This window comes from Podarcis melisellensis (assembly GCF_964234715.1).
Source record: "Podarcis melisellensis genome assembly, chromosome: 4".
Taxonomy (NCBI): Eukaryota; Metazoa; Chordata; class Lepidosauria; order Squamata; family Lacertidae; genus Podarcis; species Podarcis melisellensis.
Window position 1 is genome coordinate 46,520,159 of NC_138531.1, and position 26,147 is coordinate 46,546,305.

Sequence of the window (26,147 nt, forward strand, 5' to 3'; positions counted from 1 at the left end):
TTTAGTTGAGACACAGTTTGTTTGCTTAACACTGGTCTCACACTCTGTCGTGTTTCACATGCACCTACTGGGTTTTCTGGCAATGGTGTGGATACTTGGATATAAAAATAGTAGATCCTCTAAAAAAATCAGGATCGGGGGTAGCTAATCTGTGATCTCCCAGATGCTGCTGGACACCAGCTCCTCCCCATCTCTTATCACCCATTCTGGCTGTGGCTCATGGGAGTCCAACAGACTCTGAAGTGCCAAATGGTGGTCACCCCTTGCTCTAAGTGAAGATGTTTTCTTCTGTAACTTTACTTCTGACTGGCACAGGTAATGTGCTCTCTAGCACACCGTGGAATAACCACTTCGTACCACCAGGCTCCAACTTTTAAGAAGACAATGGGGTTGGTTCATTCCCCTGCTTGAATCTTAAGAGGTTGACTAGCACAACTCAACTGTGGCAATAAATTATGCTAACTGCTTGCTTTAACTACTGCCCTGCAGAATTTTATCCTGCTAGTCTTCAGATGGCTTTGGCAGCGTGTTAAAAACATCCATGTAAGTTAGATTATTATTATTTCATCAGCAAAAATGCTTTGTTGTGTGCAATGTCTTTCTAATGTATTTTTTCCTGTTGTCTCATTTGGAACAATTATGTTGCGCATGAACTGTATTATGTTAAACCCTACCAAAAGTCAGCCAAAACTCCCCCCCCCCATGCAGGCTTGCTTTAGTGTACATTCCTATGTATTTATACAGACTTATGGATTGTGGGGGGGGGGGGGGGAAGACTGGCTTCATTTGCAGTTAGTGTAAAAGGTCTTATTTTTGTGTGCAATTAAAATATTTCACCATGTTAAAATTTCGATCTGTGCAAAAGCTGAATTTTTAAAGAGGGACTCCTCTAGCTCAAGCATGTGGATCCTGTAGCCCTCTTGGTGGCAGGACCCCCCAGGCCTCCCCAAGGCTTTGATCATTAGCCATGTTGGCTGGGGATGAAAGGAGCTAATCCAGCAACAGCTGGAGGGCCAGAGGCTCCCCACCTCAATTCTAGGTCACTGTTTCCCAGTGTAGGCAGGTGAAATTGTTGCCTTTGCTGACCTCCTTAGCAACAGGTTTTCTCTCCTCTATAATAAGTCATTCTAACCCCCAGCTATAGTAAAATTGCAAAATTCTGCAAAATAGAACAGAGTTGGGTACTTGTTAGTGCACGGGTCCTCATGGGATAAGAAAATAATCTTTGCTGATGAGCTACGTTTGTTTTCATAAAATGTATTAGATTCAACCCAAGGGGATATTGTTTAAGATTCCCTGTGGGTGATTTTCTGCTCACAGGATGCTAAGGCTGTGAAATAGAACTGGTGCAAATTGTGTCCCTCCTGCCATTGGCTCAAAGGCTCTTTTATGATCAGAAGGGGTTTTCTCCCATTTGTGGAAGAACATGTTTGGAGCCAACTCTACTTATTGATGATTATTCTTTAAATTTAAGAATATAATTATCCTTGCGGGAGAAAAGTCTAGTGAGAGTAGCAAAGTTTAAGGGAATTCACCCTCCCCTGTTAAATACTATGAAATGACTCTAGCATTGATTACTTAGTAGCCTAGCTTTAGAATATTAAGTTGGTTTTTCATGCCAATCTTCTGTAAGCTGGTGGTCTCCAGGTGGCTGTTAAGATGGGTGATGTTAGGTTTTCAACATTGCAATGTATCACCAGACCAAACATCACACTCTGGCAAAACACTGCAATGTTGAAACAACCTGCATTGGCCCCAGCCCTTGAGGTGTGGGCTGAAACTGCTTCAGCTCTCACCATGGGAGCTGAGGCAGTTTCACCCCGGGGGCAAAGATGCTCCTGCCCCCGGCTGACGTCTTTGTTGAAGAGCAGGCAGCCACACGCCGTTGAATGGACATGTTTAAAGGAGCCCCACTCTGCCTCCAACTCGCACCAGTTGTGGGCAGGGCTCCCTCCACCTTTGCCGGCGTCAGGGGCAGACAAGCTATCTCTTTCTTCTGGGAGAGAGACAGAGGAAGCCCTACTGGTGGAAGCTGACAGGCTCCATCTGCAGGGCTCCCTCAAGTGCAACGGACCTGTCTCCAGCTGGCACAAGCCAGAGGCCAAGTGGGGCTCCGTTGAGGAGCAGGAGCTGCACGCCCCTGAACAGATAAGTTTAAAGGAGCCGCCTGCCCCACTGGGCAGCTGAGGGAGAAAAAAGCTACATCAGTCCTGGCCAATGTAGTTTGTTCCTCCCTCAGTGGTATGAGGACCAGAGGCGGTGGTATATTTTGGGTGAAACCACCACTGCTCCAGAGTCCATCTGCCGCAGCTTGTCTCTCCTTCATGTGCTGGGTGCTGGTGGCAGAGGGACTCAGCAGAGGCAGTTTCACCCACAATATACCGCTGGGTGAAGCAGCCACCACTTCTAGTCCTGGGAGATGTATCAATACAGTGGTGCCCCGCAAGACGAACGCCTCGCAAGATGGAAAACCCGCTAGACGAAAGGCGTTTTGGAGGCGCTTCGCAAAACGAATTTCTCTATGGGCTTCCTTCACAAGACGAAAGCCCATAGGGAAATCTCCGGGGACAGCGGGGAAGCGCAGTGCGTCTTCTCCACTGTCCTCGGACCTCCTCCGAAGGCTGGCGATGGGGCGGAGAGCCCTCCTCCCCCCGCCAGGCTTCGGAAGGCTCCTCCGAAGGCTGGCGATGGGGCGGAGAGCCCTCCTCCCCCCGCCAGCCTTTGGTAGGCTGCTCCGAAGGCTGGCGGCGGGAGGAGGGTTTTCCTTCCCACCGCCAACATTCAGAATGCTGTTCTGAATGTTGGCGGTGGGGAGGAAAAACCCTCCTCCCACCACAAGCCCCGGGAACAGAGGAGAAGCGCTGTGCGTCTTCCCCTCTGTTCCCGTACCTGTGCTGAAGGCTTGCGGTGGGGAGAAAAGCCCTTCTCCGCACCGCCAGCCTGGCAAGCGGTCTCCATAGGAACACATTAATTGATTTTTAATGCATTCCTATGGGAAACTGTGCTTCGCAAGACGAAAAACTCGCAAGAAGAAAATTAATTTCGTCTTGCGAGGCACCACTGTACATTGCCAAGGCCTACTCCCATCATCCCACAGCATTTGTCATGCATGGCTGATGGGAGCTGTAGTCCCCAAACATTTGCAAGACAAAAAGTTGTGGGAACAGCATTTAAAAATGGTTAATGACATTATTTCTTTGGTAAATTAAAATACAAACTAAGCCACAGGCTGTAATTCCTGCTTTATGCCCTGCCCCAGAATAAAGGAGTACAGGGAGAAAAGAGAAGCTGCAGGTACTAATTATAAACTTTGCCAAATGAAGTTTGATAATCAAGACATAATTCTCTGTTTATTTCTTTGCCTCCATTCCTTGCGAGTATCTTAAATATAATGCCTTAGCACTGTCTGTAGTTACTCCATACCCAAATGCTTAAGATTAAAACCATAGACTGCAAAACAACATCTTTATTAAAGATCTGTAAAAGAAAAGGAAACATTTACACAGGGAACAACGTTCAATGGCATTCCTGGAAACCTAACCAAGGTAATTTGATATTTTCATTCTCTTCTATAGATTTTCTTAGAAATCTCTGAAAATAGTGAAGAGGCATTATGTAAAATGCTAAATAAAGGAAGCTCCACCACACACACACAAAGCTAAACACAAACATTCATTTTTTTAAAAAAAAGAATCTGTACATCAGTGACTTCCATAATACCATGCTTTGTGTAGTAGCACCGGAGGGGCAGGGAGGGTAGCAACATACCGCCACGCGAATGGCTGTAATCCAGACTCAGGGACAGGACTGGCCAGCTTCTGCTTGCAGTTTCATTTCTTCTTTTCTCAAAGGGAAAGTATCAATGAGAGCAAAGAGCTCAGCAGGAGTCGCTGGGAAAGGATATCGTTCTTTGTCCACACCATGTTTATCAACCACCACCATATTGAAATTATAGTGGGGAATGCGGAGCAACAACCTGGCAATATGAAGAGAGAAGCAGTTGGTTTGCTTTTAAAATAAGCAGCTACATTACATGTATCGTCACAGAGGTGTAGCAAAGGCCGTTGCCCTGAGAACCTTTTGCTCCTCATGCTGCCCCTGCCAGCCCCATGCTGTTTTGAAAGTCCAAACCCACATACCAGCTTCGCAAAGCCGTGTGGGCCTAGCAGGGCAGGTACCCTTCTAATCAGTCCAATCTGCAATCCTAACTGATTGGAAGGACATATACCTGCCCTGTTGTGTTCCCTGTACTCCGGGCACCACAAAGACATGCCATAACTATCCATTGCAATGAAGCATGAGAAAGAAAAATCCCTTTTTTCACCATAGGACGCACCGGACAATAGGACACACCTTGTTTTAGAGGGGGGAGAACAAGGGAAAAAAATTCTTCCACTCTCTGCCCAGCGCCCCTTCAGCGAAGCGGCAGGAGGCGCTGCGCAGAGAGTGGGAGAATTTTCCCCCTCTTGTTTTCCCGCTCTAAAACAAGGTGCCGTTTAAGATGCGTTCAGGCGGCTACCTTGGAAGCCTGGAGAGCGAGAGGGGTCGGTGCGCACCGACCCCTCTCGCTCTCCAGGCTTCAGGTTCCTTTCGACCTGCTCTTTGGGGCTGGCGGGGGAAGCCCACCACCAGCCCCAAAGAGGTCAGGGAGCAGCGGCCTTTAGCCCCGTCCATGCTCTCCCGGCTGGAGAGGTGACGTGCGCTTATGGAGGCTCCTGCCATAGGCGCACGTCACCTCTCCAGCCGGGAGAGGGTCGCGGGGGGCTGCTTTAGCCCTGTGCGCGCTCTCCCGGCTGGAGAGGTGACGCTCGGCTATGGAGGCTCCTGCCATAGGCGCGCATCACCTCTCCAGCCGGGAGAGCGCGCGCCGCGACCCTCTCCCGGCTGGACGGGGAAAGACGCGGGGCTGGGGCGGGGGAAGTCCGAGCTTCCCCCTCCCTCAGAACGGGACCCAGAGCCATGCCGAAGCTGCGCGCAGCTTTGGCATCGCTCTGGGAGCTTGCGGGGCTGGTGGAGGAGGAAGCCCTCCGCCAGCCTCCAAACCATGTTGGGAGAAAGCGGGAGGGCGCGCTGCGCCTCTCCCGCTGTCTCCCGTGTTTGCGGGGCTGGCGACGGGGAGGAGCAGGCTTCTCCCCCCACCAGCCTTCTAGCCAAGTCGGGGGGCAGCGGGAAGGGTGCGCTGCGCCTCTCCCGCTGTCCCCCGAGTTTGCGGGGCTGGCGACGGGGAGGAGCAGGCTTCTCCCCCCACCAGCCTTCTAACCAAGTCGGGGGACAGTGGGATGGCGGCGTTCCGCCTCCCCGCTGTCCCCCGAGCTTGTGGGGCTGACGGTGGGGCTCTCCTGAAGCCTGGAGAGCGAGAGGGGTCCGTGCACACCGACCCCTCTCGCTCTCCAGCTTCAGCGAAAGCCTGCATTCGCACCATAGGACGCACACACATTTTCCCTTCATTTTTGGAGGGGAAAAAGTGTGTCCTATAGTGCGAAAAATACAGTACTTTTTAAAGTCAAAGAAACTGAACTCTCAGCCACAGTCAGCAAGTCATATACAATTTAGACCATGAATTTTAAAGCATGTATTAAAAAGACATTGTCCAGTCTTGGAATGAAAGCTGCTACAGTCAATCTTGCACAAGTTATCATGTTACATCTATGAAAGCTGCTCAAGATTTTGTCCACTGTTTTTTTCCAGAAGCTCTATGTCTTCTGTTTTTATCACTAGGGATGCTACTTCCCTGTATCAGGATGCCACTGATACAGTGCTGAAAACTCCATCATTTCCCTACTCTTCCAAATGACTGGTACAGGCTTAGTGGGACCACTACATTCCTATGAGCAGAAAAGACCCTAACTCTGAAACACAGTGCAAACTGACCTTGTGCAACACATCTGTGCTGAGGAAAAGTGGAAGAACAACTGGTTCCCTTGCAATAGGTGGAAATAGGGTTTGGACTCAACAATAGCATGATCCTGCCAATTATGTCCTGGTTTATCAATATGAGCTATGACACTCAATTGTGGAATGAAGCAGCTGATCCCCTTACTGTGCAATGGAGAGGTAGCTAACCTGGGGCGCTCCTGATGTTGGGTCCAACTCCCATTGTAGTTAATGGTCAAATGGCTGGAGTTAGACTCCAGCAACATCGGAGGACCAGAGGTTTGCCACCCTGATATAGTGGCTACTTGAACATCCCATTTGTACAGCTCTAAGCATAGGAAAAGCATTTCCACCCCCAGCTGCCATGGAAGAAGCATGTACGGTAATGTACCTGTTTATCATATAACTTTTGAGTCTACAAAGGCAGGCTTTTATGTGGGCTGGACATAGTAATTGGTATAAGACAGAGCTCTGCTTCAGAAAAATGGATTGCAAGATTAAACATCAGAACATGCATATTCTTTCTATACACTGCTTGGTGATTATAAAATTTGCACGTCTCCTTGAGAAATACTCATGCAGCGTTTCTTGTTCAGGGATGCTGTTTGCTCAAGGGAATCTCACATTCAGTTTTGTTTTTAACATATATTGTGCTTCCCTAAAAATGCAATCAAGACATTAAAGAGCAATATTGGGGTGGGGAAACAATTCTGCATTATTATCAACAGAGAGTTTTTAATTTACCTGAGTTGCAAAGCCAGCGCAGGAGGCATCAGTCTCAAGCCTATTCTTCCCAGCTGTGCTGGATAGACTCCAACCAACTCAACCACGGTCACGTGCCGGAGATCTAAACCACACAGCGCTGGCTAAAGTAATCAAGATATGAATTGGAGATAAACATCAAGTGGATTAATCGTAATGGGAGTTTCTGCAATGTGTACTTATTATTATGGTCCTGTAATGTTAGGGACTCTTGAGACATAAAAGTTAATGCACTGTTAAAGACACGGTTCATCTACACTATTTTGGGAGCTAAAGTGGAGCTGTGCCTCACCTGCAGCATTCCCAATTGCAATCTATAGAAGTAATTGGCTGCAGTCGGAGTGGATATAATGAGCAGCCTCCGTTTCTCATAAAACTGGTCCAGGAGGGCTGCTGCGGTCCTCACACCAACATTAATGTTCATGGCTGAAATTACAAGCAAGAAGACAATGATGATCATCATAACAGACCTGTTTTCAACCTTAAGCAGCTGGAGATAATGGCAATTGATTTGGTCATGGAAGTCAAAAGGGGACAGAGCAGATTGAAAGAATCAAGAATGTTCTCAACTCAACACCAAGGTTTTAAATGGTAGCTCAATTCTTAAAAGCAACAGAAAACTCAAAAGCAAGATGTGCAGCCTGAGCCTATGCATTTTTAACATAAGCAAATCCCTCTGGTTTTAACTGAATTCACTCCCAAATAAAGCTCCGAAGGGTTATAGCCTTAGATCTTTTCTGGGTTATCAGAAATTTTCATAAATTCAGGAAATGCACAGTTGTTGTTCATTTCTGGTAGAGGATCTGGACAAATTCTGCTGCAGATACTTGTGTTGCAGAGATGTTATTTTTTCCAGCATTCAAACTAGCATGCAAACATGTCATGGTGATTATTGAAAATTGGCTTGTGGTGGCATGTACGTTACAAGCACTCACTCTGGATAACTAACCCCCCACCTATTTGCGTCACTAGTTCATGAGGCAAACTCTGACATGGACAGGCAAATTGTGAACTTCCATATGTTGTAGGACTCCAGTTTCTGATCTAGCCAGGATATCAGGGATGATGGAATTATGATCCAACGAAAGCTAGAAGGCCACATGTTGCTATCTCTGCTTTAACGGATTGGTTAAAAGTACTCATCTTCCCTACACAAAATACGCAAGAGATTCAAATAAGGCAAACATTCAATCAAGAGAAGTCTCAACCTGACACCACACAGGCTCACAGAGTGTGTGGGGTCCTTCAAGCCTGTTTCATGCACAATTACCCAGCCAATGCCTGTGATTACTGGGACACATTTTAGGGATTGGACGCAATGCTACCTCTGCACACAACATTAAGTAATGCCAAATATTATGACATTATACTGGCATATTGGTGCATCACATTCTAAACTTATGAGAATACCTTTACTGAGTTACAACCATTGGCTCATCAAAGGTTTCTCTACTCTTACTGGTACCACCTCTCCAGAATCTGAGGCAAGATTTCTCCTATCCTTTAAGATATTTTAGCTAGCCCTGCTGAGGGTTAAACCTGGTGCCTGGCTTGGGCTCCTCCCTGCTACACACAGCTCTTAGGAAGTCTGCTAGCCATTAATGATACAGATGTTCAAAATGCTTAAGTGCTCTGCATACATATCTTGCCAAGTATCTTGGATCTAGCAGCCAGAATACAGGAAAAGAATCACACTTAAATCTTTTCACTCACAACCTGCAACAAATTACTGCTTCTTCCAGATGCTAAGTGGTATCTACTTTGCAAAATCTGCACATGTTTTGAGTTGGCAGGAGAATGTGGGCGGATGTTTGGTAATCAATTCCTATCAAGAAAGAGAAAGAGATCAATAGAATGAGAACAGGAGAGAGATGCAAAGAAATCTCAAGCCAGAGAAAGGAAATCCGTATGTAATGGATGTAGCACAGACAGCTCTTTAATGTGTGCGTTAAGTAAAGCTGCTTCTTTTACACATCCAGGCAGAGCTCCCCAGCACCCTTGCCTGCTAATGCTACATTGCAAGCTGTTTCAAAACATGAATATGAGTTTTTAAAACAGCTTGTAATGGGGAATATAAAACTGGTGATTAGGAAATAACATAAAAGCCTCACTGCGTTTGTGCAACTTCCCACAAGCTTCTGTGGAACAGGGTGACTTAACACCTCTGGAAAAAGTGAGAACAGTCTTGGCATTAACACAATAAAATACCGCATTTAGGCTTAGCCACAGATTTGTATCTCATGTCATCTTCAATAGACAGGTAAGTTGTATAACACAGAGATCATTATTCATTAGCAACATCTCATTTGCTTAACCCTGCATAAACAGCTTGCTAGCCAAAACCCAGTGAACAATTGCAAGTGCTGAAGCATGTGGAACAATTACAGTGTTTGTGCTAAGCAAGTCTTCCCACAATACACACAACCCTGCCACCCCATGTGCTGCTCTTTTACTGGAATGATTCATTACGTACGTGTACAGGTTGGCTCTGTTCCTGACCAGCCTAAATTGTACTGACAAACTCGTGCTGGACTTCCCTGCAATTCGTATCCACCGATGCAGGAAAATTCACAGGTTGCGCCATAATTATCCCCGTCACCAGAACATTTTATGTAGCCGTTTTCTGGAGCATTCAGTTTCCCGCAACGTCTGACTGTAAACACAAAATGAGGAGCACTCAGTGATTCATTTTCTCTCCTAATACATCACTTCTATGAAATGAAAATGCAATTGCATGGGCTTTGGTTTTTTTTAGCCTTCAAGAGACATTAGCACCTTTTGATTTTATAATCAGTTTGACATATAGATTCATTAACACACACAGGTGTGTCATTCACATATATTAACTGATGCATAGTATAGCCAGATATTCCTTATATTGTTAATAGCCCTGAGCTTATGCTACATCAACACGGCAGAGTTTAGACCTAGCACAGTCTATTGCTAATGCACGGAATAATGCTAATTGCTGCAATATGCAGGCACCATAGCTTTTAATATAACCTCTGTATTACCAATTTCCTCCAGTGGCACAATACTTCCCCCAAGAGCTATTTAGTGGCACAACATCTAGAACTGTGGGCCTGGCTCTCTGCCTGTTTTTCCAAAGTATACATAGCAAGTGGAGCAAAGTATACATAGAAATGGGGCTGCTCTGTTCCACTGCCCAAGCAGTGGCTGTTGCATAACCAGACTCTGCAGAAGGCATTGCTATGTGCCAAACAGCCCAGTACATTTGTGGTGCTAATTTTGTTATTGGTTGGTTCTGTGATTTTAATGTTATGATTTTAACAACAGTATTGGGATTTATTCATTGTTGCAAAATGCCCTATTTGGTGAAGGGTGATGGCAGCAGCAGCAGTAACAAAGTGTGCACAATTCCAGTCGCGCATCAGTCACTAAGCTTGAACATCTAACTCTCAGACAGGCTATTCTATATGTATAAGCCATTCCTTAAGCAATGCTTCCTCCAACACTAAAACCAAGGGCATTCCACTAATTATTCGTAGCCGCTCTTATCAGCGACATACCCTGGTAGAACTCAAACTGGTGAAGATGGAACCATTCACAAGGGCTCTTTTTGGCACCTTTCGCCTAGCTATCTTCAAAAACTGTGGAACATAGTTTTAATTACAGTGGTACCTCGGGTTACAGACGCTTCAGGTTACAGACTCTGCTATCCCAGAATTAGTACCTTAGGTTAAGAACTTTGCTTCAGGATGAGAACAGAAATTGTGCTCCGGCAGCATGGCAGCAGTAGGAGGCCTCATTAGCTAAAGTGGTACCTCAGTTAAGAACAGCCCTCCAGAACAAATTAAGTTCTTAACCCGAGGTACCACTGTACTTATTAAGATATTTCCATTATGCCCTTCACGAAAATGGTCACAGGGTGATTTACACCTAATTAAGGCACCACAAAATATAACACATAATAAAAATTAAAACAATCAAAACTCATAAATTATTTCACCTATCAGCCTCCAAAAGCCTGTCCCCCCAAAAGGGAGCAGTTTTCACCTGGCATCTAAAAATAAATAAATACAAAGTGGGGGCAAGTTTGCAGATCCCTAGCTTAGGAAAACTGAACAAGGCATATGATTTTACATATATTCCCACATCAGGAAGTATAATGGACTGATGCCACAACCTCCTGGCATTGTCTACATCTTGTACCCACCTGGTTAAGGAAGATCACATACACCGAATACCATCAGAGAAACTGCAAAAGCAGCAGCAGTAGCAGCAGCCATGCTCCAGGTAAGATATACATAAATAGGGCCTAACTTGGATGCCCTTGCTTCCCCCAACCACAACAGCAAATGTTCTTACCTTTAACTTTAACATAAAATCTGCACGTTCCCTTATTCCCAGCTCTGTCAAACACAGTGTAGTGGATCTTGTGATCTCCCTCTGAAAAATGTGATCCTGGTGGTAGTCCTTTCAAAATAACACTAAAAAGAAAGAAAATGTTGCAAACAATAATTGTTACTGTTGCAGAGACAGGACCTTTTAGGGAATACAATTTAGATTAATGTTCAGTTTGCAGCTCTGATTATAGCAGTGCAATATATCCTTTTCCAAAATTCCCCAATGGCAGCAAATATAACAGAATGGTACATATATAACCAAGAACAAACACTGTCCCTGTGGAGGTTTATCTGTAGATTTACTGCTGAAGCACAACCCCTGAATCAGAAATCACCTGTGCAGCCGGATTTGCTCTGCCTGTACCAAACAGACCAGGAAGACTTGAAATACAAGTTCTGTGGGCACATACAGACTTCCAGGAGTGACTGCGTATTAAATCCAACCCATGTCTTTATATGCATTAGTCAGTTCACACATTTTCACTCACTCTGTCAAAATGCCATCTGCAGTGTCCCTTCCCTCTGGGGTTTCCCAGAACACTCTGGCTGTCAGTTTATTGGGCTCTGCCATTTTCTCCTTTACACTTGGGCACTGGATTCTAGGCGGTTCCATATCTGAAAATAAACACACGGGTATACAGTCATACCTCGGGTTACAGATGCTTCAGGTTGCGTTTTTTTGGGTTGCAGACTGCCAAAACGCAGAAGCGCTAAATCGCTCTTTGCGCATGTGCAGACACGCCGCTGCGGGTTGTGGACACTGTGGGTTGCGAACGTGTATCCCGCACTGTAATAGCACAGCCGCACTTGGTTTAAGCTATATCCTGCAGGCAATGTAAACAGTGCAGAAATAATCTTCAACAAGTTAATCATCAAACTGCTACCAGGACACTTAAAATTGACTCTGGCACAACATTAATAACACCAAACGGAGATTATTGGAAAAAAGAAGATATCTTCTTAAGATTAAAAGCAAGCAGCTCAGGAAAGCACTGAAATTGTTTCATACCACCCCCTTGTTATTTTCTTCCATTTTTATGCACCTGAAAATTTCTCTAATCTCCAGAACTTTCTGATGTTTTTCCAAAAAAAACACTTCATATAAAAAAATACTTTTCAGTGTATTGATGCAGTCTAATGATTGAAGATCTACTTTATTCTGGAGAGCAGTTCTTAATGCAAAAGGTCTACTTGCATGTTTAGAGGCAACTTCACCGAGACACCTCTAAAAACATTTTGTATGAATTTTGCCACTTAAATGCAATGTAAGGCTATTGAGAGTGTTCTTTATCAAAGGGCTGGGTCCTACTATATGGGCCTAACGACACAGGCTTCCTGATGCATTATGTTTTGAGCAGGGCTTTTTTTCGAGGAACTCACCAGAACTCAGTTCCGGCACCTCTCAGGTGGGTGCCACTGCCATTATAACAGAACAAAGGAGGTACTCATGGTGAGTTCCGGCACCTCTGTTTCTAGAAAAATAGTGTTTTTGAGCATGACACATGCCTGGGGGAGAGGCAGGAGAAGAAATGTATGAAGCAGTATTAAAGAGTCAGTACACTTGATTGCTCTCCCACCACAGGGCAGCTGCTCCCTGTTTATTGCAAAGGAGTCTTCTGGTACACTTCCTATTAGCAGAAGGTGGTTCATTGTACAACTGCAGCCCTTCTCAATGAAGTCTGAGAAAGGACACGCAAAATGACAAGTAGCTGCTGGTGCAAAATTGTCAGTGCAAGCTGCTTGCAATGCACATGAGAACAAGCAGTTCTGCAGGTAAAGCAGTTGTGTGTTTTGGTGCTTATGCCATTACCTAAATATGTGCATACTCAAAATTAAATGAAAGGAATGGAAACGTTCCTGGAAAATGCAGTGTTTCTGATATTTGTTTATGAGTCTCCTATATCAAAGGACCATAGTTTTCCTGTATTACTATTAATTTCAGCTACTTAAGACACCAGACTTTGGTTACTATAGGAACTGCATCTCCAAGCACTCATGGATCAGTGAACTCTTCTTGCTGGGCCACAGTGTTTAAAGCCATTTTAACTGCTTAGAGATAATCACTAGACACACACACGCCCCTCTCTTCCCATTAATTTGTAGTGGAGAGGGCAGAACTGTGAGAAGTCATGACTAATTGGAACTTCCTCAACTGGGATTTCTTATCTGCAGCAATGTAACAAAACAAAAAATCCCCCAACAAATTTAATTTGAGCCACATAAGGAGAAACTATTAAACAAAATAAATGAAAGACAGTGAGACACCATTTCAGCAAAGTCATCCTAGAAAGCCTCCAATGTTGTTTCACAAAAATTTTCACAAAGGTCAGAAGAGCATCAGCGGGAGATAACAGACATTGGAGTGTCCCTGATTTTTTTAAAACAAATAAAAATAATAAAATGGTTCATATCTGGTAGTGTCATCTTTACATCTTTCAGAGTGCAAAAAGTCTGCACTGCAGTTCTGCCAGGCTGGTAGGTTTGTGAGAAAATAATTTATCAAACCCACTGTCAAGCCATTTAAAGAGAATTCGTTTACTTTTATCCCACCCTCCAAGGAGCTCAGGGGTAGCAACCCGTGGTTCTTATGCACCTTTGTTTACCCTTGCAACAACCTTGTGAGGTAGACCGGATTAAAGAATAGTAGCTGGTCAAAAGCAACCCAGTGAAGTGAGCTTCATGGCTGAGTGGGAATTTGAACCCAGGTCTCCCCAGCCCTAACAATGCACTACCCCTCTCTCATTATACACACACTTTGTAATCCATGGCTGGGGAACCTGTGTACTCCAGATGCTGCTAGATTACAACTCCCATCATCCCTGACCACGGGTGAGCTCTGAATCTTGTTTTAGCTGCAGCAGTATAACTGCAAAGCAGCAATTGTGCTGCTACGGTAGGCAATCTCTGCACATCCTCCCAGGCCACACTTACCAACACAAGAAGCTGGTCGTCCACTCCAAAGTTTGTTATCCATACATTGTACTATTCGGTCTCCTTTTAATTGGTATCCTGGTGAACAATAATACTCACACCTGGAGTTATAATAGGCACCATCTAAACACTTGAATCCTCCGTTACCTGGCATCGAAAGGGTTGGGCAACGTTTTTCTACAGGGGGGGGGGGAAGAAACCAACCAACATCAAATGACTGAGAATATTTTTTTTAAAAAAAAACTTTGCTCTATATGCAAAGATACACCTATTCACCGAAAAACAGTACAGCAAATGCATGTCAGTGTTGATTAACTGATAAAATATGAGGGCTTTCAAAGCAATGCACTACTAGTGTAGTCACTTTCCAATACTTCACCCTGCATCTCTCATGTGTTCATCATGGTTAATTTATATGTAAACATGAAACAATCTTCCAGTCCAAAGCTGATGGCATGTCAGTGGAGGCCTTAAATCTGCATGATCCAAAGCCCAGCTGTTGCTCCCAGGAAAGGTCAAAAAAATCCTGGAACTGGTGGACTTATTCTCTCTCTCTCTCTCTCTCTCTCTCTCTCTCTCTCTCTCTCTCTCTCTCCCCCCCCCCCCCCAATTAGGGCCAATGAGAGAGAGAAAATAACCACTGGAATAACCCCCTGGCAAACACATCTTCTGCCTCTGCCAGTAATGGATGCAGCGGGTACTTTACTACTGTATGAAATGGCTGCATTGCCTTTAAAACATGAGCACACACAGACTGAGGCAAGGTAAAGTAAGCGAGCAGTCCTGCTTCTTCCTCCACCCTCCCCCACCGGGTCTGCTGTGGAAGAGGGAATTGCCAATACTCAAGTGGACAGCCTTATGTTGGACAGTGATCCCAACAAAAGGGACATTATCAAGGTGTGCTTTGTTTGCTGCTATCTTACACATGGAGCAAATTGTGCTTTGGATTAACCTGGGAATGATGAGGTTGAAGGCAGCAAAGTGTATTTCCATATCATAAAACTGGGTCTTATTTAGCCATCCTGGCAAGGAAATTGTTACAAAAACAGTATTTAAAATATTCTGCTATAAGACACTAGATGGTGAGGCTGTTAGGAGCTCACATATTAGCATTTATACAACCCTATAGTGGGGGGGGCTGGTGAGAGTGGGAGTCCTACAACATCGGGAGGACCCCCCACTGGTGGAGAAAGAGGAGTGCGGGGGGGGGGTGGAGTACGGGGAGTGGTGGTGGAGCACACCGCCCTCAGCAGCGCGATCCCCAGGGTGCCATCACAGCTGCTCCCCCCCTGTGCTGGGTGCCCCACCCCCGCCTGCTCTCCGCCCCCCAGTGCCGGAGCATGAAACTCCACCACTGGGACCCCACAGGTTCCCTAACACTGGGGTAGGAGATTGTCCTTTGTGACCTCCTTGTGGATGTTTTCTGTATGTGCAACTTTAAAAAAAAGCATTGATAAGAGTGCATAGAGTTAATATTTTTGCTGTGTTTAAAACTCTTGCCTCTCTAGTAGATATAGGCTGATTAGCCAGAAACAACTGAACTGAGAGCCAAAGTAATGATCCACTCACGTTTGCACAAAACTTTGCCAGACCAGCGTTTGTTTGACTGACACATAAGCTCCTGGGGACCGTGCAGCTCATAGCCTTTCTGACAACGAATGTCGCATTTCGTTCCCAAGACGTTTTTATAGTACCCTCCGCGAGGGCTTCTGCAGCTGGCATAGCCGTATTTCACCTTGATAGGAGAGCACCATGGTGTATCTGGTGAAAGACATACGTGCATTTATAAGAGGAAAAAGAAAATGCATAATAATACAGGACTGTATCTAAGGCAGCAACTGACATCTGTTTGTGCAATGGAACTTTCCTCTCCCCGCAACCTTCAAAATCTGTGCCAGAGGGTTGGGGAACCCTTCAGAGCAGATTTTTTTGGGGGGGGTGAAGGGGAGAGGAAATTCCCTTGCTTGGATAGAGTTCTGCATACACATTGATGGATAAAAGCCACACGTTTAAAAGTGGTGTTGGACTAGAGTTTACTGGGAAGAAAAAGAGAACATAGAATTACACACAGAGAGGTAGACTGCAAGGTGATTATAGACTCCCTCCAAAGTAACAGCACCAAAGGCAGTTGCTTTCTATGTGTGGCATGTGAATTATATTTTCTGTTCAAATCTTGAGCCACTAAAAATCAAAGGAATGACTAGCACAGGTGCAGTGGAAGGATGAGCACTGACCCCTTAGTTTTCTGCTTGTGGATTAAGCCTGCCACCATGTGGACAGTTAGAATTATTAGATATTTTGTTAAATTTTTCTCCTCAAAAGGAAACCAAACTATATTCCGTTTGGTTATAGCTCATATATTTACTTAAAATGATTTTTTAATATAATGCTGGATTTTAAGTTCTGTGTCCAAGAGTTAGAAGTAATGATTATCCCAAACAGTGGAATCTTGCTTATTAAGCCAAGTCTTGTTTGATGTGTGGTGAATAGATATTGCACTGTCCTTGAGGCAGTGGGGCCCTGCCTATGGTGTATGCCTCAAGAAGGGAGATCAAGGCTGGGGGCAGCACTGGAGAGAGGGGGCTGGTCTACAATGTAGTACTGGGTGTGCGACAAAAACTTACACATAGCAACCAAACTGATGAATTAATGTGCTTCACAACACACATACAGCCTAGGCAATTCAGTTTAAACACTACTCCTGGCAAAGAAATCTCATGAGCCTTTTTCATCAAGGCTCAATGTCACCTTTAAAAATGAGTCACAGGAAAAGGCACACATGCAAGACAGAGATGGGTGATGGGGGAAGTATGTGCTAGGGATGGGGGCAGGAGATGAGGGAGATTATCTCGTGGTCTGCTGATTGGGCAGCTGCAAGGTGGCAGAAGGGCAGCAGGGTAGTGGTGCTGAATTCTATGTATTGAAACCCACCAGCCAAAATATGGGCTGCAGGCCTCTAGTTTTGAGTTAGTGGAATTTGCTCTGTAAAATTTCTGCACTTGCAGAGGAATGACAGAATACTTACCACATTGTTTATACCAATGGTAGGATACTATAGACACAAGCATGGGTGTACCAAATTAAGGGACATTTGCAGCCTATTCAATAAAGAATATATATTCCTGACATATATAGACACAAGCACAGAGACTCCTTTTTTTTTGAAACTTCTGAGAACTGAAATGCATTGGATATGCTCTGGTATAGAGGTTCTACTGCATATTGAAACAGAAATGACATATTCAACTGACTGGAGGCAAGGAGTAAAGCATTACAGGAATACATAATGCAGGCATATGAAATTCTTACTAACTTTGGAGTTATGCCAAGATACAATTCTCAAAGTCGCTGCAGAATGTAGAAGGCAGAAGGAAACTTTTAGATACCTCGGTCCCAACATATGTGGGTTTTTTTAAAAAAAACCTAATAATACAAAACTGAGTTCAGAAACAGTTTGAGCCAGTGTGATCTATGAAGCTCTGGTATAATACAGGGACAGCAGCTAATTCCAGCCTGCAGCCTAGCAGCTGAATACTGGAATTAAATCTCTCAACCACCTGCAAAGGCAGCTCCACACAGTCTGTGATCACTGGGCCACAGCAAGATGCCTCCCACTCCTATGGTGCAACTCCACCCACAATAGAGCGCACCCACAACACAGCAAGGATTGGGGATTACCACACAAGACTACCCATCTTCCAAATAAGATTCTTTCTTCTTACCCTAGTTGTGGCGATGTCATGCAACAATACGCTTGCCTCCTGTGTTGCTAAGTTGTGACCTCAGCTCACAGGATATGTGGCGGGTTTTGTTTATGAAGCAAGTGGCAATTACTAGCATGGTTTTTTGTTATGAACAGAGTTATAGGCACCATCTACATGAAGGTTCCAATTGCCAGTCTTTCAAAATATTAAGCTCTAAGGTCTACTTTTTATGATACCAGCTTCTGTTCTTTTGGATTTCACATTCTACCCTAAGCATTCCTATAGCTTTATTACACCATCAGATTTTGAGGCTGTATTGCACAGAATGGGTAACCCTATTAGTGGTGTGGATTGAATAATCCTGCTTATGCTGAAGTACACAAAGATATGCGGGTGGCGCTGTGGGTTAAACCACAGAGCCTAGGGCTTGTCGATCAGAAGGTTGGTGGTTTGAATCCCCATGGTAGGGTGAGCTCCCGTTGCTCGGTCCCTGCTCCTGCCAACCTAGCAGTTCGAAAGCATGTCAAAGTGCACGTAGATAAATAGGTACTGCTCCGGCGGGAAGGTAAACGGCGATTCCATGTGCTGCTCTGGTTCGCCAGAAGCAGCTTAGTCATCTGCTCACATGACCCGGATGCTGTATGCCGGCTCCCTCGGCTAATAAAGTGAGATGAGCGCCGCAACCCCAGAGTTGTCTGCAACTGGACCTAATGGTCAGGGGTCCCTTTACTTTTACCCGTTACACAAAAGTAAACACACAGAATACTCACTAGCTCTCCAATAACTTCCCTTCAACATGGGTAATTAAAATGTATGAAACATAATCAATGTCGGAGAAGCACTCATCCATAAGAAGGTTGCTTCATTCCAAATAATATCTAAGTATGCCATTGTATATAAAAAAAGTTATTGCTCTATCCAAAAATATGCATTGGGGCAGAATGGTAGGCAGGGCTTTTGCAAGCCTGCTAAATGAAAACAACAACCCATTTCACTTTCAGTTGTCACCAGCAATTGATTTGTTTAGAAAGGCTGCAAACACTATCCTCTTAATAAAGGCTATGAGATTACCTGTGAATTCTTAGGATTGCCTGGTTCATAATTAGCATACTTTTTTGAGGGGGGAGAGGAACTGATACTATAGAAAAGCTATGGAAAAAACTCAGTAAAGTATCATAAAACAGGTAGAGATCACAGACAACTTTTAATTTTGATGCTATGGTGCATGAAAGAAGAAAGCAGCTTATTTTTAATTAACATGAACTATCTGCTTAATCTCCAAAAACTGATGTCAGATAATTAGAAACTTTTCCTTGGAAAAAAATAGAGAAAATCCATGAGTAGTGCTTCTACCATCCTCTGCTGTTCAACAGCAACAAGTACAGAAAATTCAAACACACATGAAGTCTGGCAATTCCAAGCCTGTGATTATGTCAGCACATCTCCATGGCAGCTTAACATTCCTACCTCTCTCCATATATCCGGCTTGGAAGCCATGTGGCCATTGCATTTACAGTAACTGTGGGTCTCCCCCACCCACCTCCACTCCCCCACCCACCTCCATTTCTTTCCTTTGGAAGAAGGGTTGCCAGATTTTTGCACCTACATGTCAGACTGATCTTATGCATTGCTCTACAAAATCAGAACCAGGGACAATGAACTTGAGAATATATCTGTAAGACTGCTAAATAAGCAGGCACGAGTAAGATGGGAGAGTAAAGATTATCTGAAAGTGAAGAACATCATACATGACTTGTGCACAATCATTATTTTGGGGGTGCAAAATATTCAAATCAGTTTGAATATTTTGCATAAGGGTATTAATGATGTAAATACACATATTTTCATGGATTCAAAACAAACAAAACCACAGCAATGTAGCACTGGAGTTCAAATCATGAAAGGGCATTCACAGCTATTCACAGAATAAATAAACCGTGCAAAAAAATCTGGCTGGCACAGACATACCCTAAGGCTTCATGCTCCAAGCAGAAAAAGGATAAAAAAGCTTTCTTGGCAATGGGTGATCCTCATTAGTATATAAGCAAAGCATTCACCTTTATATCTATTGTGTGCATACACGTCTTCATCATCTTCTAGCGGTGAGTATCCCGATCCTACAATAAAAAAGAAAAACAACTGCAGCAAGCAAGGAAACAACATCCTTGAAAAGCGTAAGGAAAGCTCTTGCAGAGATGAGCGAAGGCAGAATTAGGATGTATCAAACATCCTAGAGCAAGTTAAACTGGGTAAGTTTTTGTGTTTATTAGACTTGCAGCAAAATCAGTTTATAGTGATCTCGGTAGTGGCGCCCTCCCTGTGGAACGCCCTCCCACCAGATGTCAAAGAGAACAACAACTACCAGACTTTTAGAAGACATCGGAAGGCAGCCCTGTTTAGGGAAGCTTTTAATGTTTGATGTATCACAGTATTTTAATATTCTTTTGGAAGCCGCCCAGAGTGGCTGGGGAAGCCCAGCCAGATGGGCGGGGTATAAATAATAAATTATGATGATGATGATGATGATGATGAAATGGATAAAGATATACATTTTAAAACCGAATGAAGTCTAATTGTTTCCAAATATATATTGGATCAAGGAATTCATCTTGCAGGGAACTTCCATCACAAATTAAGATCTTACGCAAGTCTCAAGTGATATTTCACTATAAGATGGTTCAAAAGATGCAAGTGGATGCATCAGCCATCCTAGCAAACAGCTGCAGAGGCAGAATACAGATGTAACTACCATTCCAGATACATGTGTGACTGAGCTATTCAGCACAGCCAATGCAGCTAAAATGCCATTACATCCATTTTACCTTAATGCTATTCTGGCCAGTCAAAATAGCATTTTATTTAACTACTAAACATAAAGACTGTTTAAAAAAAGGCTTACCTGGGTGGATCTGGAGCATCATGACATTCTACCAGACATTGTTATATTTGTGTTAATTGAAATAAAATAAACTTTCAACACAAGAGTACAAAGGCATATATTTCACTTTTATTCAGCAACTGCGGGCAATCCTTTTAGGATTCGTCCCTGTATGTCCAAGCAGAGTGATGCACTGGGGTAAAAATAAAATGAAATCCTTCCATATGCACCAGGCGAGACAATAATGGAGACCCTTGATGGAAATGGGTCACTCCATACAACTCATGGAACAGATGACTGGCACAATCACCTTCAACAGAGCCAGGCACCTGTTTGACAGGAGTGGATGGGCTAATAACACCAACTCATCCCTTTGGCAAGTCAGCTTGTGGAGATTATTGTATGCAGCAGTGTGTTTAGAACCAGCTACTTTACACAAAGGAATCCATCCACCCAAAATATATAAGCTAATCCTAGAGAGAATCTGAGGAACTGCACAGGTACTTTATTAATCACAAACAGAATATGCAATACACAGTAAGGTACAATAATCCTATCTAAGGAAATGCTGAATGAGGTATGAATAAAATAAAAGAGATGGCCATATAGCACCTCAAAGATTTATAAGTCTCGTTAAACGTTCGTCTCCTCTTTTATTTTGCATTTTAATAGAATAGATATAGCGGGTCCCTTGCAGAAGAGTAAAATTCAAACAAGCTGGGATTATTATAACTCAGTCTGTGAGTGGATGTGCAGCCCTTCTTTTTATCATCCACACATCATTCACTAGAGCATTGTGGTTATGTGGGTTTTTTAACATCTATGGCCCTAGGACATACTTATTATTATTATTATTATTACTACTACTACTACTATTAAAAGTGATTATGAAAAAGTTCACAGACTGGTACAAGCACGCAAAGAGGGGAAATATCACTCACCACCAGTGAAATCACAGGCTCACAGTACTCAAGTAACCACATTTCGAAGAGCATTCATAACCGCAATTGACACCTCTGTGTGTTTGAAGGGATGAGAAATCACGTTTTCAAAATAATAGCCACAATATAGTTTGAATGCCACAAAATAGCATTTATGTTACAAGCAAATTGTAGCTTAAGGAAGGATTCTGTTATCATAATGCAACACATGAGTTAACAACTGTATAATTGTGCAGAAAATTCTGACACTTCAGAATACAATATTCCTTTATTTTTTTAAGAGGTCATAACCCGCATCATTGTGCCAAAGACAGACTATTATAGGGGGCTTGATCTTCCTCATGAACAGAATCAATTTCCTTTACCACCCCACCCCCACTTTTGCTAGTACAGTTTTCCTAGTATTCTACTCTTGTTACTTTCTTTAAAACTGCTGATGTCGGCAGACATGTAGGCATGTCAACAGCTCCATGGTAGAAAACACTAAACTTAGTAGAATTTTAAAGCACTGCTGAGCTATGTAAGATTTAAATAGCAGTCTCTAAAGGCTTTGAAGATGTTACTAAAGGAATGCTTTTCATGCTTTGTTGTGCGCTATTTGGCAGAATTCTGGGGTTCTGGTCTCAATGTTCAGCTCAAGAAAAGTGTCAACAAAATGTATTCTTTCAAAAAAAAATTCAGAGAATTAGACTGAGTGCTCCCCAAAGATGCCTCATGTAAAAGCAGCAGACTGGTGGGCAATATTTGAAGAGTTAGCTCTTTCAGTGGTTATTTTCAGAAAATGCCAAGAACATTTAAAACCCCATATTAATTTTTAATGGAACTTTTTGCTAACTTCTATGGAGCACTAAGGCTGCAATTCTATACTTGCTTACCAGAAAGTAAACTCCACTGAACTCAAAGTGGGCTTACTTTTAAGTAGCCGTGCACAGGATTAAGCCAGAGATTAATTTGCGGCCCCTTCAGATGTTGTTAGACTACAACTCCCATCATCCCTGGAAAAACAGCTATGGTGGCAAGGAACAGGAGTCTAACAACATCTGGAGGGCAACAAGATTCCCACCCCTAAACTGTCAGCCCCTAAGCCATGCATGCACCATAAATTTCACCATGCTCCAGTCCATGCAGGTGCAGTTATTAAAAGCACAGAAGAGAGTTAGTTCTATGTGAGGAAAATTCTTGGGGGCTGCAAATAATTTAGTTTGCTCTGTCAGGGTGTTTTTCAGAAAGATCCCACTGTTTTTGAAATTACATGCTTCAACCTGTTTTCAAGAGAAATCCTACAGATGGAATACACCTCTCAAGCTGACAAAATTAAGCTGCAATTGTAGTGCAGAACAGAATAACAGGCAATTAATTACCTCAAAATAGTTTGGGGTGGGAGGAATGAGTGATCAATCAATATCCCGGGAGGATATCATTTTCAGTTACAGGAAACCACCATTCTTATCAGGTATCATGGGAAATGTTGATTACAAATAGACAATGGGATATATCCAGTGTCAGTCATTCAGAGTAGACCCACTGAAATCAATGGACTTAATGGATTCATTCAGCCCATCATTGTGTCCAGGTCACTGCAAGTTAATAAAATTGCATCATTGGGATAAGGGTCTACAAATCTGCTTGATCTCAATCACCAGGGGTACATATGTACAAAATCTTGGCATGTAGCATGTACGAATATGAGAAGCTGTTACTCTAGGAACAGGAATAATGGAGGCAAGCTCCATTTTAGCCACACAAGTTGTAGATGGAACTTCACTGTTCAGAAACATGCACACGCCAATACAGTGGCACCTTGGAATGCGAACGGGATTCGTTCTGGAGCCCCGTTCGCATCCCAAACAGAACGTAAGACGCGACAGCACGTTTGCACATGCGCAGGTCGCGTTTTGCCCCTTCCATGCATGCGCGTGACATCATTTTGACCGTCTGCGCATGCACAAGCGGTGAAACCCAGACGTAACACGCTCTGTTACTTCCAGGTCGCTGTGGAGCGCAACTCGAAAGCGCACAACCTGAAGCGTCTTTATCCCGAGGTATGACTGTAATAAGATGCTAGAGCTATGCAACACAGAGTGTCTGCTACTATTGTGCATGCCCACTATGGGGCAATTATACATAGACCTTGGGCCAAGACAATTTGTTCATTCTTAGGGAGCTCCAGAGAACTAAACACTAGCTTATTCCTGCCCCTGTGCAGATTGTACTGACCCCCTGCAGAATATATTCCTCCTCTGTGACTAAGAAAAGAGTCCCTAGGAAGTCATCAGCTTTGCCAACTCCTAGATAGCCATGAGTCCCACTGAAGAAGCACAAGACTCTAATGTTTTGAGCACTACCTGCCATGCTGTACAATGAACTTTGTGAAGAACTATGAAGCAAAGATACAAAACTTTGGAAAGAGCCTTCCTTATTTTATGTTTCAGTGTTGTAAAAATATAGCAGTTTGTGGACGGACCATGGGGCTAGAAGGAATACGACCCAGCTACAGGTGTGCTACTGCCAACAAAAGGGTGAAATTAAGCCAATAGTATTTATTATGGCTCTCAAAGAAATCTCCCAAATCATATGCTAGACTTTGTCATTATTTCTCCATGAGAAATTATTCCAAATCTATTTTTAACAATCTGGCACACAGTAGGCTGAAAATCTGCTTTTGAGAATGCAAATGGAAAATGTGCATTGTTCAGAATTAGCCATTTATTCAATGAAACATTTGGAACAGCAATTCATTTATGCAGCATTTGAAGTCAGGCTATTTCAAAATACATCTTTAGAAGATTAGGAACAGAAGAAAGAATTAGTATTGGATGTACAAAACATTCCATGTCCCCTTCACTGATATTTCTGCTTTACCAAAGAGTGGCAATTCACATTCAGCCGTTTTCATGGATATCTGCTTTTCATTATTTTTCACCATCCCCCATTCAAAGCCTTGATGTACTATAATGCATCATGCAACAATACATTGCTGGTTTTTTATATACTTTCAAATGAAAAAAATGGTATTAAAAATGTACCTGCTTTGAGGCAATTTGTAACGGTACTTCTGAAGAGCTGTCACATGGAAGATGGAGCAAGCTTGTTTTCTCCTGTGCCTGAGACTAGAACCCAATGGATTCAAGTTACAATAAAGGAGATTCTGACTAAACACCAGGAAGAACTTTATGATAATAAGAGCTGCTCAATAGTGGAATGGAAGCCCTTGATATCCTTCCATGGAGGATTTTAAGCAGAGGTTGTCTGGCCATCTGTCATGGAAGCTTTATAGCTGAGATTTTTGCTTTGCAGGGGGTTGAACTAAATGACTCTCAGGGTCCCTTTGAACTCTATTATTCTATTATTAGAACACGCATGTTTAGCTTGGGAGCAACAAACAAGCAGTTCAGAACATAACAAGCCAGTGCTTGTAGTTTGCTGCCCTTATAGCACAGCACGGCCAGGAGAGCAGGGACTGTTCAGCAACATGATCACCAAGGAGCAGCAGTGGCCCAAGCAAGGGGAGGTCAAAAGTTAATGGGATGCAAAGGCAAAGACACATTTGCCCCTTTAGCCATCTAAGTTGTCTCAGCTAGGTCCTGGAGATACTGTCTGAGTAATCTCTGAGTGCTGCCTCCTGCCTAGTGAGAGGGCTGGTGCCTTCTGCTGTAGCCATTGGCTCCTTTGCCACAAAGGGGCTTCCAACTGTGGGGATATCTTCTCAGGGCTCTCTTGACCTGTGAGGACTCTGTAGACCAGCCATGAGACTCTGGTGGCAGAGGTGTCTCTTCAGAGGAAGATTTGGTGCCCAGACCCACATGGGGTGCACTATCTTTATTTTAGAGGTGCAGCTGCCATAGAACTCTGCCTCTGAGATCTGGTCTGGGGCCGTGACATTCATTTGTTAAGAATTATGGTTTAACATGGCATGTAAACACAGCCATTACATACAGCAAGCAAGATGGCAAAAGTTATCTGATAGTAATTACTTTTTATTTTGTTTACGAAACTTTTATGCTTCTTTTCCATTTTTCTAAAAGAATTCCAAAGTCGTGACTATGGTGCCAAATGCTTCAACTGAAACACAACCAACAAGAAAATACTACATTTTGGACACCACCCAGTCCTGTACTGAGCACAAAAGCCTGCATATGTGGAAAATGCGGGTTGTAATCTAACTGCATATATTATGCAGTGGAACACAAGAGGCTTGGAGAAAGCAAATGCTGCCAAATGTCCCAAGTCAGGAAGGCTACAAGGAGGAGATCTTCAAGAACTCAGTCAAGGGCTTTGGGAAAGGCGCAGAGGAGAAAGAAAAAGCCCAATAAGATGCAAGAGAGGTAGCAAAAGTATATATGGCGGGAGTTGTAGTGGAAATAACTTCTAGCTATAAGCATTTTAAACCATTAACCTAGTACTACCTAACCTGGTACTCTAACCTAACCTTTTATTGAGGGTGAAAGAGGAGAGTGGAAAATACTGTATGGTCTGAAACTCAACATCAAAAAAATGAAGATTATGGCCACTGGTCCCATCACCTCCTGGCAAATAGAAGGGAAAGAAATGGTGGCAGTGAGAGATTTTACTTTCTTGGGCTCCATGATCACTGCAGATGGTGACAGCAGCCACAAAATTAAAAGACGCCTGCTTCTTGGGAGAAAAGCAATGACAAACCTAGACAGCATCTTAAAAAGTAGAGACATCA

General features: G+C 43.5%; 1 protein-coding gene across 3 annotated transcripts in view; it reads right to left on the reverse strand.

The window, feature by feature from the left end:
* The window catches only part of SRPX (sushi repeat containing protein X-linked), a 71,153-nt gene that overhangs the window by 36,822 nt on the left and 8,184 nt on the right, over nt 1-26,147 (reverse strand). The window contains exons 2-10 of one of the 3 annotated variants that reach the window (XR_014167861.1): nt 19,696-19,755; nt 15,504-15,695; nt 13,935-14,111; nt 11,492-11,618; nt 10,966-11,087; nt 9,110-9,289; nt 6,929-7,062; nt 6,619-6,740; nt 3,644-3,976 (exon numbers count right to left, since the gene is read on the reverse strand). Coding sequence is in view for 2 of the 3 variants with exons in the window: in XM_081908995.1 (XP_081765121.1) it covers nt 3,796-3,976; nt 6,619-6,740; nt 6,929-7,062; nt 9,110-9,289; nt 10,966-11,087; nt 11,492-11,618; nt 13,935-14,111; nt 15,504-15,695; nt 19,696-19,755 (1,295 nt within the window). In the remaining variant the exon portion in view is untranslated. Of the gene's footprint in view, nt 1-3,451; nt 3,977-6,618; nt 6,741-6,928; nt 7,063-9,109; nt 9,290-10,965; nt 11,088-11,491; nt 11,619-13,934; nt 14,112-15,503; nt 15,696-19,695; nt 19,756-26,147 lie in introns of those variants that run through there. The other 2 variants (XM_081908995.1, XM_081908996.1) reach the window with 2 other exon arrangements.